This window comes from Pygocentrus nattereri, chromosome 28 (genome assembly GCF_015220715.1).
Source record: "Pygocentrus nattereri isolate fPygNat1 chromosome 28, fPygNat1.pri, whole genome shotgun sequence".
Lineage (NCBI taxonomy): Eukaryota > Metazoa > Chordata > Actinopteri > Characiformes > Serrasalmidae > Pygocentrus > Pygocentrus nattereri.
In genome coordinates, this window is record NC_051238.1 from 26,275,772 (window position 1) to 26,295,619 (window position 19,848).

A 19,848-nucleotide genomic window follows, 5' to 3' on the forward strand; every position below is an offset into this window, starting at 1 on the left:
TTTACAAAAACAACTGTTTATTTTTAAGTACATTTAGGTACATTTTTGTTGTTTATTCCCATTCAGTTTTACTCTATTAAATGCGTTTTCATGCATCCGTCCGTTTCATTCACATGTCAGAGTCCGCAATACACAATCACGATCGATCAATCAATCAATCAATCAATAAACAGTAGCAGGTCATCAGATCAGCGCGCGCGTGCCTACGCGTCATTTTAGTCATGAGACCTGAATTGTGGGAAGTTGTGGGAAAAATAGTTTTTTACCGGAGGATTTTAGAGTCACGACTACAGTCATTGAGGCTGCTTTAAACTCCATATCCCAGCGTGCACAGCGGCGGACACTCCTTGCATATGACTTCCTTTTCACTTTTTATCAGAATTTTCGGACTAGGCGCTCAAGGCGTGTGTTGGTGCCATGGCAGCTTTGTAAATAGATCTTCCGCGTCTCTGAGAGGAATTTTCGGAGACCCAAATATGATCATTCAGTGGTCGTACCCCTAGCTCGGTGTCGGCAGCTGTTTACCTTGACGACTGAGTTAGCGGCCGTGCACTGTCCCCCAGAGCAGGCGAGGCTAATGCCTGGTTAGCGGTAGCCTTATGAGACCCACTCGGCTGTGCGTGGTGGGGGTTCCGGTAACCTAAGAAGGTTTTGCAGCTGCATCTAATATCTCTCAGTAATGGAAGAAGTTGATCGGATTTTAATCCACTCTCTAAGACAGGCTGGCACGTAAGTGTTGACCTACCGTTGGTGATGATTGGAGGGGCTCTGGTCTCGCTGCTGTCTGACTTTTATTTTTTTTATTGACTTATTTTTAATAAAAGTCACTCCAGTTTAATCTCTCATAGGCGGTTGTCTGGTCCTGTAACTGAATGCGTTGTGTGGAAATGCTCCTTGTAGCTTGAATGCATTCAAGCAAGTTGCACACCTTTTTAGATGTTATTCAAACTGATGGGCTCGTGACGTCACATCTCTTTTTTTCTTAATTCCAGGCATGAAGTAGCATGAGGAAATTGCTGCATATCACGTTGCTGTCAGTAATTGTCAGTGTGTCCATGTATACTCACTGTTCTCCTTGCCACCACCTGCTTTTGTCCTGTGTGTGAGTTTCATGTGAATGAATGCTCCTCTCAGTCTCTTTCGCCCTGTCTTACAGAGACATTGATGAAGATGTCCAGAGTGTCAAGCAGTTCACCAGTGAGTTGATCGTGGAAGCGGTGGTGCGATGCCTACGTGTGATCGATCCAGGCCTGGGCAGTGGCGTGTCCACCACGCTGCCCCCTGGCATGTCTGCCCGCTTCAGGCTGGGAATGAGCCTGGCCCAAGCCTGCCAGGTGAGAGCTGGGAACACTTTGTATATTTGAGTTCCGGATCCTTTTGGTTGCAGCTTAACTGCGTGAAACAGCATGAGCTCAGAGGCTGCACTGATATGTCCCGTTTTTAAGTTCTGCAGATATTTACTTGAGAACTTTCACCAAGGCTTTAAGTGTAGGCTGCTGCACTGTATTTAGCAGCTTAGTTCTCTGAAGACAGAGAAAAAATCAACTTTTCCACCAGGAAAATGTAAATGCAAGTTCCTGAAATATATTTAGAATTACCGATGCCCAGGTGAGGTACTCTAAAACATAACATAATAATGCATTTAGTATCGCAGTTGTCAGCCTAGCAGTGAATGTGAAATAACAGTGAAGAAAACTGCAGAAAAATCATGTAAAAAATGCTCATATATTCATATTTTGCTGAATAAAATTTGTAGTGGGTTGGTATTGCTTAAACTTGAAGTTGATTCATGCTGCATTTAGGTTACTTTTATGAAATGTTTGAGAGGAATTTCACCCTTTCTGCATAATTATTGTAATTGGTTAAGATGTAAACGTCATTCAGAGTGTTTTGATATGAAATTGTTCTAGAGAAACTTATAGGGTTGGAATTCTTCACAGTGGTGGTGAAATGAACCAGGGGCCGGTACACCAAGGCTTTCTTAAGAAAAAAAAACCTATGAAGGTTCTTAAGACAAATGCTAAGAAGTTCAAGCACTTTGTCATATTCTTCATAACTTTCATATTTCATAAGCTACGTTTAAAAAGAGGGGCAGTCGTGGGCTGGAGGTTAGGGATCCAGCCTCATGACCGGAAGGTCGCCGGTTCGATCCCCAGAGCCGACAGCACATGACTGAGGTGTCCTTGAGCAAGACGCCTAACCCCCAACTGCTCCCCGGGCGCTGCGGATTGGGCTGCCCACCGCTCCGGGCAAGTGTGCTCACTGCCCTCTAGTGTGTGTGTGCTCACTAGTGTGTATGTGGTGTTTCACTGCCCAGATGGGTTAAATGTGGAGGTGAAATTTCCCCGTTGTGGGACTAATAAGGGTCTCTTAATCTTAATCTCAGTCATTGAGAGCTGTAACTGTCTTCTTCCCAGTCAAATAGATGGGTAGTGTAATTTTAAACCCTCTACTGAAAGTCGATCTATTTTTCCCCAAATCTGGGCTATAAACTAAAAACAGATGGTGTCTCTTCAGTGATCTGCTCTGTAAAAATTATTTTTATAAAATAACACAAAGAGCGTCTACATTTTTTACATTCAGCTGTAAATTGTAAGCACATAGCAATAGGTCTATGAACATTAAACACGTTTTCTGTTAATTTAAGGGGAACTTTAACCAAAAAAATAATAATAATTTTTTAAAATTTAAATAAGATCATTCTAAAGATGTTGTTTTGAACAATAACAATTTCTTGACTTTTTTCTTATGAATGAAGTTAAGTAAAAACACTTTTAACACATTGAAGAAGATTTTCTTTCTTAAGATACGTTCATGAATCCGGCCCAAGGCATCTGAAACGTTTAATGCCTATAAAAGTTACCTCACAGAAAGTTACGTTAAATGGTGCCAAATACACTGAGACACTGTGATATAATAGTCTTGAGATTGCATTGTATTCAAGTTTAGAGTATTGTGCATATGCTCTGTTTTACCGTGATGAGCGTTAGATGTAAAGATTCCCAGGACACCTGTCGGTTCACTGGGGCTTTTGGACTGTGAGTGAATGTCTGTTTTGTAGACATCGCAACCCCTGACACTGTCACTGTCACCATTATAACAAAGTCTGCGTTGTTTAGTTTCTCCACATCAAATCACTTTGAATGGCTTCATTTTCATCTCAATGATTGAATTGTGCAGAACCTTTGAAGAATTGGTGGAATTCCTCTTTAGAGCATTTTTTGTGATCTTTGTTCTGTACTAATGTTACACAGGTCAGATTGAGTGTGACTGTTCATTTGATTGTTTATTTTATTAAAGTAAATTGGTGTGTAGCGCATTAAAGCAGTCAAGCACACCAGACACTGAGGAGAACTGACAAGTCAAATGCTGTGGCAGGTTTTGTTGTTACTCCGTGTTCCTTTGCGTACAATATTTAAATATTCTGGTTAGTCCAGAAAGTGCTATTCTTTCCTCCCAGTGAGAAAAAGTGTTTATATGCTCGTGTAAAAGTTGATAAAATGTTGTACATTTTTAAAGAACACACACTTCTATACATTCTGCTACACAATTACTGTTGATTCGCTGAATTTAGCACATTGGGGGGAAACGGTAAAATGTGACTTGTGCAGTTTTTTTTCCGCTGTGTTAAAGAAATTGCACACTGAAGTGTCATATTTTGGAATTGTGCTTGATGTGTTTTTACTCAGAATATCTGCAAAACACGTTCTTTAACCCGGGGTGTTCACACGTTTACATATGTGTGAATGTGTTTGTTAAGGACCTGGGCTATAAGGGTGAGATCGGCTACCAGACATTTCTGTACAGCAATGAGCCAGAGATCCGCTCTCTGCTCATGTTCCTGGTGGAGAAGCTGCCGAGAGAGAGTGCAGAGGCCTCGGACCAGCCAGCAGGTAAAACACCCTGTGTTCAGTGTGGATTTTCAGCAGAGGTGACTGGGGTTGGGGGACTAGAAGGTGCTACAGTTCATTGTTCTGTACATAAGAGCTTTAAGTGCAATCTGATAAGGGCCCTCAGGGGTTTTCCCATTCAGCTCCCGTTTTGGCAGAATAGTGAGAATAGAGCTATATCGCTTTTACATAAATTCCTTTATATTTATATACTTTTTCTCTGTAGAATGCTTTTGTTTCTTTTTGGAAGGTGGCCAAAATCAACTCCATTCAGCATTGTGATAGCTTTCTTTGGTGGCTTTCTTTTTGGGGTTTTGATGCTGAATATTTAATTGTTTGAGTCAGCAGGGGAGATCACATTTTTAGCCAACTTGGTTTATTTGTGCTTCCACCAAATCCAGCTTCATGGCTGAGCTGTGAGCTGCTTGATGCTTCCTGATCACTTTGTACATGTTGCGTCTTGATTTTAAGAAGTCTTGCATGCCTGTATAGACTAAATAGAAACTTCCAGGTGTACAGTCAGCGAGCTTTGTTCTTCATTTCTTGTACTCCCTGACTCATCCCTTTTCCCTTAGGGAAGTCTGCTCTCCTGCAGAAAGCCATCGCAGCCCAAATTAAAGCTCAGCTGGCCTTGCCTTGGCTTCCTCCGTCCTGCAGACTGCCCCTCCACTGCAAAACGCAGGTGTGATTGACACTAGATGTGGTCAAAAAATGAAATGCAGTTGTCCAGAGCTGTTGATGTTATTTTGCTCTACTATTTAAATGACATAATTACAAGTGGCATAAACTCTGTACTTCTGATGTTTTGTTCTTTTCACTGTCCAAAAATTACAATATACACACACACACACACACACACATATTTAATGTACACTTTCAACAGAAATCTTTCACTTGTTTCAGTGATTTAGAAGAGAGAAATAATATGAAATTACACCATGCTTTTGATAGCTAAGGGTTAACATCAAAGGGTTTAGTAAATTAAAGATGCTTTGTTTTTTTTTAACAATAGTCGCATGACTTTGAAAAAATAAGTAAGCTAATAAGTACAGTAATGTACAGCTAAAGTGAGAGTGTGTATTCTATATTTCTTCATGTGTTCATGGTTTTATTTCCAATCAAAATGGCCATTAAGTACAAGTTAACAGGAGTTTACAAAAGTGTAGTTAAGTTTGAGTAATTACTAAAAGAAATAGAGAAAATGGGACTCTTAACAACTGCGCAAGACCTGGTAAACCACCAGAACTCTTCTCCGAATAGTTCCTTGGCCACTCCAGAGTCCAGACCTCAGTATCACGGAGTGTGTTTGGGATTCATTAGATCGTGAGAAATGTGACCAACTTCTAAGACTGAGCTTTGGGGGTTTGGAAAAATATCCCTTCAGATGCTTTTTGAGTAACTGAAAGCAAACAATGTAAGCTGTAATAAAAGAAAAAATCACTTAAAACTGAAACAAAAATTTATGTTGTGCTTAGTTGTTGATGCTTCTGTGTAATTTTCTGTTCATTGTATGTTTTCCATTTCCATTTTCCCCAAATGTTGACAAATGACTAACTTAGTTAATGGTCGTTTTGACTGGAAATGTAGTATTTGAAGGGGGATAGTCTGATTTTTGTTTATTCCTGTGTTTATGAATTTAAAAAATATTTAAAGTCACTTAGTAGTTTTTAGTAAGATATAAAAAAGAAAGTTATAAAAATCTGATCTTAACCGTTCTAATATAAATATCCATACAAATGACCTTTGTTAATTTTGTGGATTTGTCTTCAGAGCCCAGGTCCGTGTCATAGTTTCCGAGCCCAGCCACTTAGTCTCCCATACTCGTTGAAAGCTCCCAGCAAGAAACAGGCTAAAGGTACGATTCATCGGCTCTTTGATTTCAGACCATTATTACTACGCTGCATGGCTCCATACATGTCTTACACTGTGAAAGTAACTCTGTAACACTTGTTTAAATTCCTCTCAGAAGTAAAAGAGTACTGGAGGGTGCATTTGCTGCCTGTGACGTCCCAGCCTTCCCAGCATGCCTCAGTGCCTGCCTCTCTATTGGAGAACCATGTATCTGAGCTCAGCGCCGCTCAGGAGTGGGAGAATGAGTGGAACAGCCAAGGCCTTCTGTCCAGACTTACTCCTGAGGTGTGTACTGGCCTTCACGTGTCACAGTAGGACAGTGAGCTGATAGAGCTGTGAGCTTTGTCCATAAAGGAATAGTTCAGAAATCAGATTTACACTATTGGCTGTGTAGGTCAGCCTCCTGTATGAAGCGTGCTGCTCTCAGCCTCTCAGGCTTTCTTATGGGGATTCTGGCACTGTGTCATTACATGACCTATAAAATTGGGCTGAAGTAGCTAAAACCAGCCGTTACAGCCTGAATTCGGTCCATATTTTCGAGAATAGCATGTGATGATTTGAACGTGTGATTTGAATGACGCTAATAGGCAGTGAATAAGCTTACAGCTTGAAACATTTGCCTGAGTCTGAAGAGACCGGAGTGCTCTTGTGCAGGTTCTGTTGGGTTTGGGCTGATTGCAGTTTTTTTTTTTTAACAGTTGTTAATTTTCACAATGATGTGTTTGTTTTGCAACAAACAGAGTCCACCTAGAGCACAGCTCCAGCTGTTTCTGTTGTCAGTTGAGAGCTTCTAAATATGGACAGCTAGGAAGTCGAGGTCTCCACTCCCGTGGATTTTCACTGGACCTACAGTGGTTTGCGGAAACGGGGACGGACCGTGGCGTGCGTAAAAGGAATCCCGCCAATTAATGAATAGCCTGAATTTAGTGTAACGATCATGAAGTCATACATTTAAACAATATAAAATGATTACAGTAAAACACTTATAATGAATTAAGTCATTCTAAAGAGCTGCGAAGCTACGGTCAAGGAAACATGCAAATGTTTGTAGCTTGCACAGATGACGGAGCCTTCAGTCCGACAGCCACAGCTGCCAAGCCCAGAAAACCACCAAAAATAACCACCTGTAGTTTAATTCCTGGTGTGTGTGTGTGTGTGTGTGTGTGCGTGCGTGCGTGCGTGCGTGCGTGCGTGCGTGTGTGTGTGTGTGTTTTGGGAATAAACATTGTTTGGTGAACTTGCTTCCCAGTGAGCCTGATGATCAGCAGAGGATAATGTGTTTGTGAAAAGACTCTGGGATATTGAAGCGCCCGTTCGCCTTGACGGAGCTGCTCAGGCAGGAGCAGGCTGAATGTTTTGGTTATGGGTGGGAGTGGGACAGATGATTACAGTTTTCTGCAGGAGTGGGACTGAAACAAATAGTCCTGCACAGACCTTTACAAGGAAGCAAGATAGCTGATCAGCTAATTTAGCCATTTTAAACCTTGTGTGCCTTATTTGAATACAGCAAACAGAAAAATACAAATTGTTAATTGCAGTTATTTACATGGCAGATTCTGAGCTGAAATTTCAGGATTGTAATATGGCCACTCCTTACTTTATTTTACCTTAAATCATTTTTAGACCTGGCATGCTGACTTGGGTTTACACGTTGTTCACAGAATTAAGCAGTAAGATCCACAAGGCCCAGCATTGTAAGAAAGTTGACGTGTGGGATGTAAACAATGAATTTGCTCAAGAAAGTAGTTTATTACATTATATATAACGTTTTATCTAAAGAAATAGTTTTATGTTTTAACAGGTGGTAACCAGCATCAGTGCTCTATGAGCACCACACAGTGTGTGAGAGTTTATCCAGACTAAACAACTTTTATTTTTATTTTATCACAGCATATTATTTCATATTGATTTAGATTTTATCTATGTGTTATCTAGTGATGGTTGATGATTTTCACATAGAATTTGGTTTGGAGAGAGTACTGTCAGGCTTGGGTCAGGGTCAGAAATTACATTTAAAAGTAAGATTTTCACACTGTATTCAGGATCCGATTAAAATGTGTTAAAGCTCTAATTAGGTTTGGTTAATTAGGTTTAGATACGTTGCTCTGTTTACTCCATTGCACAATAAAGAAACAAACTTCAGACACCAAACCCGTCTTTGCGACAACATTTGGGGCTAAGAATAAAATTGTAAATGCAGTTGTTTTGGTCTCATGCAGTGTGAATGTGTCTAAATCTGAAGTGTTTACATGAGGTGAGGTTAATATGCGAATGAGTGAATAAGCCATCGCTGTTGCTCCTTTGTAGGAAGTGTTAGGTTTACTCCTGTTCTTCCTCTTCAGTCATGACTCAGCGGTAAAAACAGAAGTGGACATGTTAAAGAGGTACACAATGATGTCCCTCACACTAATGTGACATTCAGCATGTACGTCTTCTCTGGCCAGTCTGCTGCGCCCCCATGATGACCTTTAGCAACCCTCCTCGACATTCACTCTGTTTTCTGGCTACACACTGGCCGGTTGTCAGAGCTGTGGAAGGTATTCCTGTGCCCCAAAGTCAACAAGTGCTAATCCTGACCTGTCGTTTATTAGTCTAAATGGCAGCAGTGTGCAGTGGATTTAGTGGGCTATGTAGGATTAACGCATAAATACTGTTTGGGGCAGATTTGACATGTAAAGGCATTGAAACCTCCCTAAACGTACATTTTTAGTCCAGAAATGTGATGGCATTCCGAAAGTGACCCAAAATGAACAAAAATGGGAAAATATAAATGTGCTCATTTTTGCGCATGGGTTATGTTCAGTGTTGGTGCTTCCATTTTGGTCATTGTCATTGAATTGAAAGTCCACCAGAGAGAACAGTGAGGCTGTAAAGCAGTAAAATCATTCTCGTTTCCTTGAGAACTTTTACAACTCGGCAATTAATGGGTGCTAAGGAGGGTCCACCACCCAAATACCGTCTGGTCAGCTGCAGTCCTGTGATGGATTAGGTAGGGGGCTGGGAAATTGTCCATCAGCAGATGGACTGTGGTAGGTTATTGTAAGTTTCAAGAATTTAAATCTATTGAAATCGTTGTAGGTATTGTTCTCTATTCTTGAGTTAACTAGGCCTGGTTTGGAATAATGTCCTTTAAAAATGGTTTAACATTATAAAATCATTGTTGAATTTTTAAGTGTTCCTGAAGAACAAAAGGATTGGATGGTTCAAAAAAGAAAACTGTTTCCAAGCTGCTGGGAAGTCATTAGTAGGCCTCAGAAAGCTTCCTCTCACTCAAAACTGGGAGTTGTAGTAGCATATTTTGATTTTAACCTGAATATCTCTGAAGGAGTGCTAACAAACCCTTGAACTCGCAGTATATGCACAGAGAGAGTTGTACAATAGCAGTGGAAATGGTTTCTAGACTTACTATATATCAGGTGTCCAAGGGTGTCCGGGTGCCCAAGGTGCCCACTCTTTTCTTTAAGACAGCTTTTGGGTGAATGTTGCAGATGAGACGATACCTCTTTATTTGCCGATGCTGATCTTGAAATCTTAAGTATCATCTGATACAAATACTCATGTTTTTATTAATAACTGCTAAGGTTTAAAGATGTTTTTGCCCATATTAAAGTGCCTTGCTGCCACCAAAATGAAAATCACTTGCAGTGTCAATATTTACAAAATTAGACTATTTTTAATGATTGCTGTTGTTTATTTTATACTTGTTTGATTTTGGATTGTGTTAAGTTGCACCGCAAGGAATTATTTCTTTCTTCTGATGTAATATATCCAGCATTTTCTAGATACCACACTGGGTACCAATTGGTGCCATCTCTGGCAGGAGAGTAACGATATACTTAGCCCACAGTTTCGCTTCATGATGACGTTTTGGAATTCTCACAGTATTTTGAACAATATACAATTTGAATCAATATCTATAATCATTTTGTCACACAGCTTTCTAAGGACATCTGAAGATGGTGTCATTTCATACATCTCATTCTTTCACTCATTCATCTTCTAAATAGCTTTTACATTCTCATTGTTCTTTGTTGTGCCTTCAAGCACAGAGAAGTCTATACTTGGTGCTTTCCTTTACATATCAGGTCATTATGCATTGGTTAGTTCTGCATGTATTTATGTTTTACTTCACTGTTGAAAAGTAAACCCACATTGGAGTCCTCTCACCTGAAGCTGGAGGCTGTAGGAGCTTATGCCGATTTTAAATTGAATGTCTCTAAAGGACTGAAAACAGCAAAAAGTATCTCCTGAATTCACCCCTCGCTCTCCTTACTGCAGGACTACCGTTCTAGGAAACGAGCGCGGCTGCAGAAGCGAATCGAGGAGCAGCTGAGGACTGCTGCTCAGCCACGGCCTGATACCCACGGCGCCACACGCTCGACCTCTGACCTCACGGAGTTGCTGAACTCCTTCGGAGGGACAGCCACAGGTGGAGACATCCTTACCAAGGGCACACGCTTTACCCACTCTGAGAAGTTCACCTTTACACAGGTACATGACGTCCAGCACTGCACTCAGTTGCTCAGAACTTAACACCAGTTGCTTATATAGACTTGGCCTTGTCTTACTCTGAGGTTGCACTGAGTAAAAGTACTGATGATCAACAGTAGATATACTTACACAGTTTACACGCCAAGTCGATAAAGTGCTTCTCTTCAGCACTACATATTAAAATTTAACCAACCTTAGTTTATAGAATTTCTTCTAATTAAATAATGATAAATCTGAAGCCATGCTAATCTGCCCTGCCTATCCCAGATTTTATTATGTACTCTGTCACCCGGGTTGGGAATATTAGTGTCATTCTTGACTCCACATTGTCATTTGATGGCCACATTAAAACATTACTATAACAGTATATTTTGATCTTAAGAACATTTCCCTGATACGTTCTTTTCTTTCCCACTCTGTAGCGGAGATCCTTATTCATGTTTTTATTGCATTCAGACTTGTAGTGACTGTAGTGCTGATCTTCATGAGCTTCTTGCCTGTGAGGTGAAGACGTTGCTGTATGTCCAGAACTCAGCTGCTAGGCCTCTTATGCATGCCAGGCTATCGGAACATAATTCACCCTCTGAAATGCTTACACTAGCTCCCTGTCCACTTTCATACACAGTACAAAATGCTTCTTTTGGTTTTTAAGTCCCTGTACGGTCTGGCACCTCCTAAACTTTCTTCTCCTCTTCAGACATGCTGACATTCCCACTCTCTTCGGCTCTCAGACACCTGCCTGCTTTCTGTCCCTCCAGGTTACGCACTTTTGGAGATGGGGCTTTTAGCGTTGCAGACCCAAAGCTCTAGAGCACTGTCCCACTACATCTCTATTCTCTATTCTCCCTCTCCTCATTCAAAGAACAGCTGATAATCTATCTCTTCTAGATTGCTTTCTCTTATCTCTGGTTCTGTTGTTTTTAATTTTTTGACCTAATTTTAAAAATACCAGCTGCTCTTTACATTGTACTAAAATTTCATGATAAATGGACCAAAAGAAAGACTAAATTTTTTGGAGATTCCAACAGGAATGGTGTAGAAAATCATTAATCATTTAATGAGAAAAGCTGAGTAAGCTGACCAGCTCGTTTCTGTGTGCAGGCCCTGAGCAGTTAATTGAATTAATATGATTAGTACAAATAGCAGAAGTGCACAGTCTTGATTTATAATCAAATTCCATAAAATAAACACACAACCAGCTCTCACCCATTGCTTTATTCCCCCTTCATTCCTCCTTTATCCCCCCACTTTTGCACAGCAGATCAAACATGTTTTTTGTCCTTCATTAAACCCATCGTGTGATTTAATGTGCAAAGGACTTAAAAGTGAATTAAAGTGCAGAGGTCTACCCTGCAGTTGGAACTCGGACACAGCTGACACTCTGGGTTCAAGATTAAACTAATGGACTTGAAACGTCTTTGTTTTGCAGGAGCCTGAAAAAGCAGCCCAGCAGATGGCAGCAGCAGCAAGTGCACTTCCCAGCTCCCACCAGTCAGAGGAGGACCTGAAGGCAAAGCAAGAGGCAGAACTCTCAGACCTGCAGCAGCAGCTGCAGCAGCTGTCGGTCCAAATGGAGGAAGTGGGCGGAGACATTAGACAGCTTACAGTGTCCATTCATCAGGTAAAGATACCTGCTGGATTAGAGTGTGAAGTTACTTTGGATGTGACATGAACTGCTATGGTGTTTGAGATTTCTCAAGTGAAGCACTCATGACAGGTTCACTAAAGCAGAAGTTAGCAGTCTCACACTCTCCATGACTGTCAGGCTGCACACAGACAGCATAATAACAGAGCACTAGAAGCGTACGCATGCAGAACTTCCCCTAGTTTTAACAGGCGTCTAACCACTTGATCTCACCGTTTCCCTTCTGAGGAATCTCTGAAGCTATCTTAAGGGTCCCCTCCCCCCATTTTCAGCGGTTTTTAGTGTATTGCATATTACACCCCTCTTCACCAGTCTCTATGAGTAGGTATTGGGGCATTTAAGCTTTGTTCTTACAAAATATCACCTATGAAACGTCACATCTGCGTGTACAAAACCACAGGAACGCACAAAGTGTGCAGAACTGCTGTGTACAAAACCACAGGACACACAGTTCCATTTCGCCGCAGATGTTTTGGTCACATGGTCATATTACAAACACAGAGTAAGGGTGCCCACAGAGGGCAAACTTAATCTCCTTGTAAACACAATATGCTGTTTTAAGCAGAAAGATAAATGACCGATATTGGAAAGTGATATGGCCGATGTTGGGGAATGCCCGTTATTCTAGCGATGTTCATATCAGAGTAAAGAAAAACTTCATTATTGAAGCAAATATTTTCATTGAAATGTCAAAAATGTCTTGGATAATAATAATCTACTCAAATTTATGCTTTTCAAGAGAAATATGTGTAAAGTGCTTTCCTTTATTTACAGTCTGATTATCAGTTTTACAGGTGTTAACAGTTGTACCCTTTATTATTTATTATTATTAAGTGCACTTTCTCAGATGAGCTCCTTCAGGGGTAGGGGGTCCAATGTAGCAGACTTGCTGTTTAATAGCCCTTGACCTCTGAATCCATGGTACCATGCCTCCATCGTACCATGTGGTAATGTACACTTTCCCACCCAGTGACACTGTAACCTCTAAATTACAAGATTGTTTGGCAGTAGAAATATGTGTGTTATATACCTCAAGCACAATTTCAAGAGCAACTCCTACTGAATCCTTAAACTGCAAAAGCAAGTTGGTACCACATTTGACAAAGTTTATGATGCGCAACTGTTAGCTTACATGTTGCAGTTTGCATATGCTGGTTCCTTAACCACCTTGGAATTTTGATCTGGCAACATTTGGATAAAAAACGGTCGGCTTCAGAATTTTTTTGTTTACCACAGAGTGAGATAGCAGTGATGTTAAAAAAAGCAGTAGCAGTAAAATACCTTCAAATGCTTACTGTACACTGCTAATGATGGCTAGCAACAACAAAAAAAATAAAATTAAAACCAGTTTTAAACCAAAGTGTATAACTAGGCAATTATATATATATATATATATATATATATATATATATATAATATTAGCGCTGTCGCCTCACAGCGAGGGGGTCCTGGGTTCGGGTGACCGGGGTCCTCTCTGTGTGGAGTCTGCATGTTCTCCCAGTGTCTGTGTGGGGTTCCTCCGGGTTCTCCGGTTTCCTCCCACAGTCCAAAGACATGCAGTCAGGCCGATTGGATGTGCTAAATTGCCCCTGGGTGTGAGTGACTGTCTGTGTCTGTCTGTCTGCCCTGTGATGGACTGGCGGCCTGTCCAGGGTGTATCCTGCCTTCCGCCCGATGAACGCTGGGATAGGCTCCAGCACCCCCCACGACCCTGACGGAGAAGCGGCTGGATGGATATTCAAGCTTTATATTCAACATTGATAGACACATTTTGCATTATAAAGTTTGCAGTCCTAGCTTATTAGGTCACTGTGGCTAACCTAGGCCAGTGCCTTCTGATTGAATAATCTGCAGTTCACTGTCTGCTCTTCTAAACAGGCTAGGCCATGTTAAAAATGGCATTTTCTAGCCTTCAGTTTTCTTCAGTTTTCTCTGAGGAAGCTGAGTTTCATTTATCAGTGGAACACCAAGGTCAGCTCAATATAAAGGGTTGATTGCACTCTTCCGTGCAGAAGGACTGGAGTTACTTAACTTTCTGGCTATCGCTGACTTAGAATGAGAAAGATATGTTGCTGATTGTAATTGGTTTAACTGTCATTCAACTGTGTGTGCGTGTGCTTTTGTAGGTGTCAGATGAGCTGAAACAGAGAGAGTTAAGCAATTCAGAGAAGCAGGATACAGTCAAGGTGAAGAAACAGACTATTGACCTCCTACCGGATGCCGAGAATAACCTGGTCAAGTTACAGGTAGCAGATCCACCCTTATAAACTACAATCTACAGATGTACAGGATCATCTGCCTTGCTGCATTCTCAGTGTGCCTGTGTTTCAGAGCCTGGTGGAAGGCAGTGCCAAGCGAGTGGTTCATTTGGCTTCACAATGGGAGAAACATAGAGCACCACTTATTGACGAACACCGTCGGCTCAAAGAGCTCTGCAGTAATCGAGAGGTACAGCCATGGAGTTACATTTTGTTTTTCTTTTTTTTTTTTGTATTAGTGACCGTAATACCATAAAACCCCTGTAGTATTGGTTAAAGTAAGACATTTTCACCATCAGTGAACATACTTGTGTCTTTAAGTTTATATGTGTAATGTGGATGATTATGAAATGGTGAGAAGTATGAAAAATAAGTCTTTGGGAACTATTCTGCCTTACTCTGCATGTCTGTGCCATGACTGAATTTTAAAAGCATATAACGATTGTAAAGCAAAGTCTCGGGCATCAGGCAGCTTATCCATAATCATTTAATGTAAACACTTTCTGTGAGGAAGCTTCTAGAAGCATTACATGCTTCACATGCCTGGTTCCCATCACCACCACCGTAAACAATTCTGACTCCAAGTTTCTCCAGAATGAAGCTTTTTACATCAAACCCTGTAAATGATTTTGTTTGTATCTTAACCATTTAATCACGAAACATTGGTGGAATTACACTTTAATAAATCTGTTTGAGGGAAAACCTCTGTTGTTTACACAAAACATCTTAAATATTTATAATGGGGTAAATGCTTAAGGGGTTAATTTAAGGCTGTTTAAATCTTCATTTTGTAACTGTCAAAATGTGAAATACTGAAATTTAAATTCAATGTAGAATTACTATTTTTTTCATTTTGCGTGTAAGCATTGCCTTGCTTCCTTAAGGTAGGAAAACTTGAGGCCAAAATTCACTTTTATGCAGATGACCACAAATATTCATGTGTCAATCAGCAAGTTAATTGTCTGGGTGTGTTTACACTCAAGAGCAGATGTAGAAAAATGAAAGATGGCTGATTAATGCACTGAAAAAGATGAATATTGAGCTAAAATCCAGGTGGTGTTATTGCATTGCTTGAAATCTGATCATGTGTTTAATGCAGTATGAGACATCATGTATGTAAATATAAATGCTCTCAATTCTTTTCTCTTGCTGAGGTTAAGGTTGGTGATAAGCTTCTGATACACTAGAAATTATTATTGGAAATAATTATTATTACACGTGTGTGTACAATAAATTAAAAACGACAGTGCCCTAAAGTATTAGGCGTCTAAGTGAATCATTTAAACACATTTATTTTGACAATAAAATGGGTTTTGCTAGTAAAAACACGAAATTAAACACATGCAGTAAATGTTTATTAGTTTTTTAGTAATCTTGTCATGAGCTAGTTACAAAACACAGGTTTGCTTTCAGATTTCTTCACAAGCATGGACTCAAATTCCATCACCAGCACTGCTGATTTAATATAATGAAGTTTTGATTATCCAAATCAAATATTGGATGATAAGTGCAGTTAATACTGGGCTGTTTTGGAAGTGATTAAACTTTGCTACTAAGTGCATTATTGCGATTTGTTGCAACATCAGTATTTTTCTTTGTATTTTTTGCTTCTCTGCCAGAAAAACAGCTTTTTAAAATTAATTTTCTGTGTTTCACCCACACATCCTGACATTGTTAAAAATGTGTGTCTGTCTATCTGCCACACACAAAAAATGACCAGCTCTTTCATTTCTCACTAGATGGAGTCCTCCATGAAGTTGTCTGAAATCAAGGACCTCCACGATAAAATCCGGCATTCTGCTGAGGAGGCCAAAAAGAAGGAGAGCCTGTATAAGCAGCTGGTAGGAGACGGGAGTGCTTTCATTGCATTTTCCATTGCTTTCACGCTACTACATCAGCAGTACATCATTCTCTCATAGGCTGTGTTTATACCTTCCACTTGCTGTGCTCCTGCTACAGATAACAGAGTATGAGACTTTGCCTAAAGACGTCTCCCGCTCGGCCTACACGATGAGAATCCTTGAGATCGTCAGCAACATTAAGAAACAGAAGGAGGAAATCACAAAGGTTTTTGTTCACTATTCTCTCAATCTCTGTTACTGAGACCATGCAAAATAGGGCATCATTGTATTCAGTAATATAAAACAAAAACTTGCATGCTTGTATAAAATGATTGTAATACAGTTTTTAAAAAAGAGAAACAAATACTGGTTGTAGAAAGCTGGCTATATTATTTCAGCTTTCACTTTGTTATAAATAAAATCACCTCTAGTGATTGTGAATGCTTAAGTTTTAAGTCTTATTTGATGGATTTGTCATTTGAGTCACAAATGTCGTTCATTCATGGCAGATTTTGTCAGATACTAAGGAGTTGCAGAAAGAGATTAATGGACTGACAGGAAAGCTTGACAGAACGTTTGCTGTAACAGATGAATTAGTTTTTAAGGTGAGTCCTTACACTAAACTTTCAAATTAACTAAGAGTCCAAGTGGAGAAAAGATCCCAGCATAAATATCAGATGTGATTTGTTCTTTTCTTGTGTGTTTTTTTTTTTTTTTTTTTTTTTTAAAACAGGATGCCAAGAAGGATGAATCTGTTCGTAAATCTTATAAGTACCTGGCTGCCTTACATGAGGTGAGGCCTCTAGTTGTCTCTGTCTTCTGCAGTCTGTGTCTTCGTGAGTCTTTCTCAAGAACAGATCTGATGGATGTCAAAATTGTGCCCCCTACCGGTTGTAATTTACAGTGCTTAGAATCGCACAGTATGATCCTCTGTAATTGAGAAAAAAATGCAATCATGCTGCTTTCTAGTGACCCACTTATCTTATACTACCACCTGTAGTTTGAAAACCACTGGTTTGAAGGAACCTAGCTGTTGCTTAGTAATTACATGGAGAGATTTTCATCTGCTTTTCTCACGGTTTCATTCATCTGTTCCACCCAGAACTGCACCCAGCTTATTCAGACCATTGAGGATACAGGTACCATCATGAGAGAGATCAGAGATCTAGAGGAACAGGTGAGAACTTTACCTGATTATGGGTTGGTTCTTCAGACAGGGATTAGGCCTAGTCCTGGCCTACCCATTTTGAAAGAAGATTCTCTGTTGGAAGGAAAAATAGTCCAAGACTAGACTTAAACCCTGTCTGGAAAGCTACGTAGCTAGAATTTTGCTATAATCTTCAGTACAGCTTCCAAAAACCTCAAGTTTTAGATCTATTTTTCTTTCTAGTTGAATAGAGCAAATGTAACTGGTAGCTGTGTCTACAAAGCTTTGTACCTGCAGTTTAATTAAAGCCATTGTAAACATGGTTTCAAATGTTTACATTTTTGTTTTAACAAAAAATATTTTTGACAATGCACCATGGAAAAGCATGCCAGTGTTATATCCAAGAAATGCATACAATTTGATAGATAAATGGTGCTAAAATTCCCATCTGCTGGCTGCCTGGAATAGTCTGGTTATGTTAGAGATCTAATTACTTTTTGCATCTGATGTTTGAGAAGTCAGGCTTTCATCTTATGGCAGGCAGGTTATAGACGTATTGTGTCTGATATTTAAATGCTCAGTTACACTAATGTTATATCTGCAACCTATAGCTAGCTAGCCAACTGTTGGAGCACAGACTTCTGTTGCAAGTTGACGCTGTCATATTTGCAGGCAAGGTGGAGAAATTTCTCACTTGCCTTGTAGTACCTGTAAATTGTAGGGAAGCACTGTAAACCTGTACCCCTTGTTAGGGGGCATCTACCATCATTTTATTCCTACAGTGAAGGTGGATTGCGGTCTTGTAAATTAGGTTATTCATTTACAGTAGGGTCCTGCAGCAGATGGCTAACATGAGTAGGATGCAGTGTCTAGCCACACCACCAATAACAATGTAATAAAGCTTCATAACAAGCCCCGTTAGAAAGCTTAGAAAAGCTCAAAGAACATACTCGCTGGGAGACTCGAGTGGGACAGGAGTCGCTGTGAGGTAGAGGAACGTGAGCACCTGATGTAGCTGACATGATGCCGACGATGGCGACCGATACAAGTTACTTTGGCATATCTGACCAAATTTGAGTCCCAAAGCGAACAAAAAGAAAATATCAGAAATATCCGTTCAAATTTCTCTCGAGAGAAAAGACCAACAGCTTTCTCTGCTGGTTTTTTGTAAACTATAGATAATAGTTAGAATTAAATCATCAAAACGAGTGGACAAGAGTATAACATTAATATATTCACTTTACACACAAGAAATTTCTCAGTAAAGCCTATACCAGCATCCTTTCTTGCTTCTTTCCCGTAGATTGAGACAGAGAATGGTAAAAAGACGGTTAGTAACCTGGAGAAGATTCTGGAAGACTATAAAGCTATTCGTCAGGAAAACTCCGCCCTAGCTGCCAAGATCAGGGATGGCTAAGTCGGCCCTGGATGTGTTGGCTGGTACTACAAATACTGTGATCTGCTGTCATGGTAAAGCCAGTGTCACTCCATCTTCAAGCTTACAAGCCTTCCGTCATCTCTTTCTTCATTTTCTGATCCACACACTGACAACATTGCTTTGTGCTGGAGGTGTGGACACGAGACTTTTTTGTATCAAAATGACACCGACTTAGTTTGATGTGAGAATGTTATCTGATACTAACGCTAGTCATCTGAACGAGAGATTTTTTTTTGTTTTGTTTTGGGTTTTTTGGCCTTGACTGCAGTGGTTCAAGCCGGGCCAGCACTTATGCTTTTGCCTTGTAAAAACAGCAAGTTTTGCAATACAACAGTGACAACTTTATTGTGTAGATGAAAGTGCAGTTATTGCGACTGCTGATTTTGTGACCGTCATATTAATTTGGGAGAATATCAGAAGTATGGATGAACTATGGCTTTGTCAGGTTTTAAATGAGAACACTTAAGAATCTTTGCACATGATTGTGTTGCAATAGGGAAGCAGTGAGCCCGAATCAATCCCTGTGGTTCCTGTAGATAACTGAAGCTCAGTGTTGTCATATTGATTTAATGAGCAGTTTATCATTGTCTAACTTTTATCAAGCCAAGAACAATACGATTAGTCTCTATCTGACCCTTGTCATATACCATGGGAAGTGAGATGTATAGAAGGACTGATTTTTCCAATCAAGTATTATCTTGACTTATTGAGGTTTGTCAGAGCCAGTCTCCCTTGTTTTTTTGTTTTTTTCTGATTGCACACAACAAAATAGTAATTGCCATTCTTTTTTTTTTCTTTTTTAATTAAATCACCACATGTCTTACATCCATGTGACTGGTCTGAACATCTTATTCATCTCTCATATGCCACAACTAATATGCTGTGGCTGAACAATTTAGCAAAAATCATAAACACGTGATTTATCACTGTTCAAATGAATGCTCTAACTTTTGTGTAATGTACAGAAACTGAGACAGTGTGTCTTTTTTGAAAGGAACAGTTCAGCCAGTTTCTTTTATACCATGATCAAATGCTTGTCTCTCATTTGATTAAAGAGAATGCAAATGGAATACGGGGTGACGTGTGTTTACTTTTTGGTGTACTTTTATATACTGATATAACAATATATACAGACATGCAGCGTGCAGTGTATTTACTAGTGCTCTCCTGGGAAGGGTTGTGTGTGTATGTGTGAATTGCCATCAGCAGTTTTTGGGGGGAGGATGTGATTCTTGGACTAATTCTTGCTTGTCCTACTTTTACAAACTTAATTAAAGGACAAAATAT

The 19,848-nt window shown here is 40.0% G+C and overlaps 1 protein-coding gene across 1 annotated transcript; it reads left to right on the top strand.

Annotated features, from left to right (window-relative positions):
- Nucleotides 1-353: 353 nt before the first annotated feature.
- ccdc22 (coiled-coil domain containing 22) lies at nucleotides 354-19,631 on the top strand. Its single transcript, XM_037535697.1, has 16 exons — nucleotides 354-729; nucleotides 1,157-1,334; nucleotides 3,761-3,893; nucleotides 4,466-4,572; nucleotides 5,661-5,745; nucleotides 5,857-6,026; nucleotides 10,020-10,232; nucleotides 11,662-11,853; nucleotides 14,004-14,123; nucleotides 14,209-14,325; nucleotides 15,875-15,976; nucleotides 16,095-16,202; nucleotides 16,486-16,581; nucleotides 16,710-16,769; nucleotides 17,079-17,153; nucleotides 18,427-19,631. Exons 1-16 carry the CDS (start codon nucleotides 680-682, stop codon nucleotides 18,538-18,540), a joined length of 1,920 nt encoding a protein of 639 aa, XP_037391594.1. The 5' UTR covers nucleotides 354-679; the 3' UTR covers nucleotides 18,541-19,631.
- The last annotated feature ends 217 nt before the right edge of the window (nucleotides 19,632-19,848 follow it).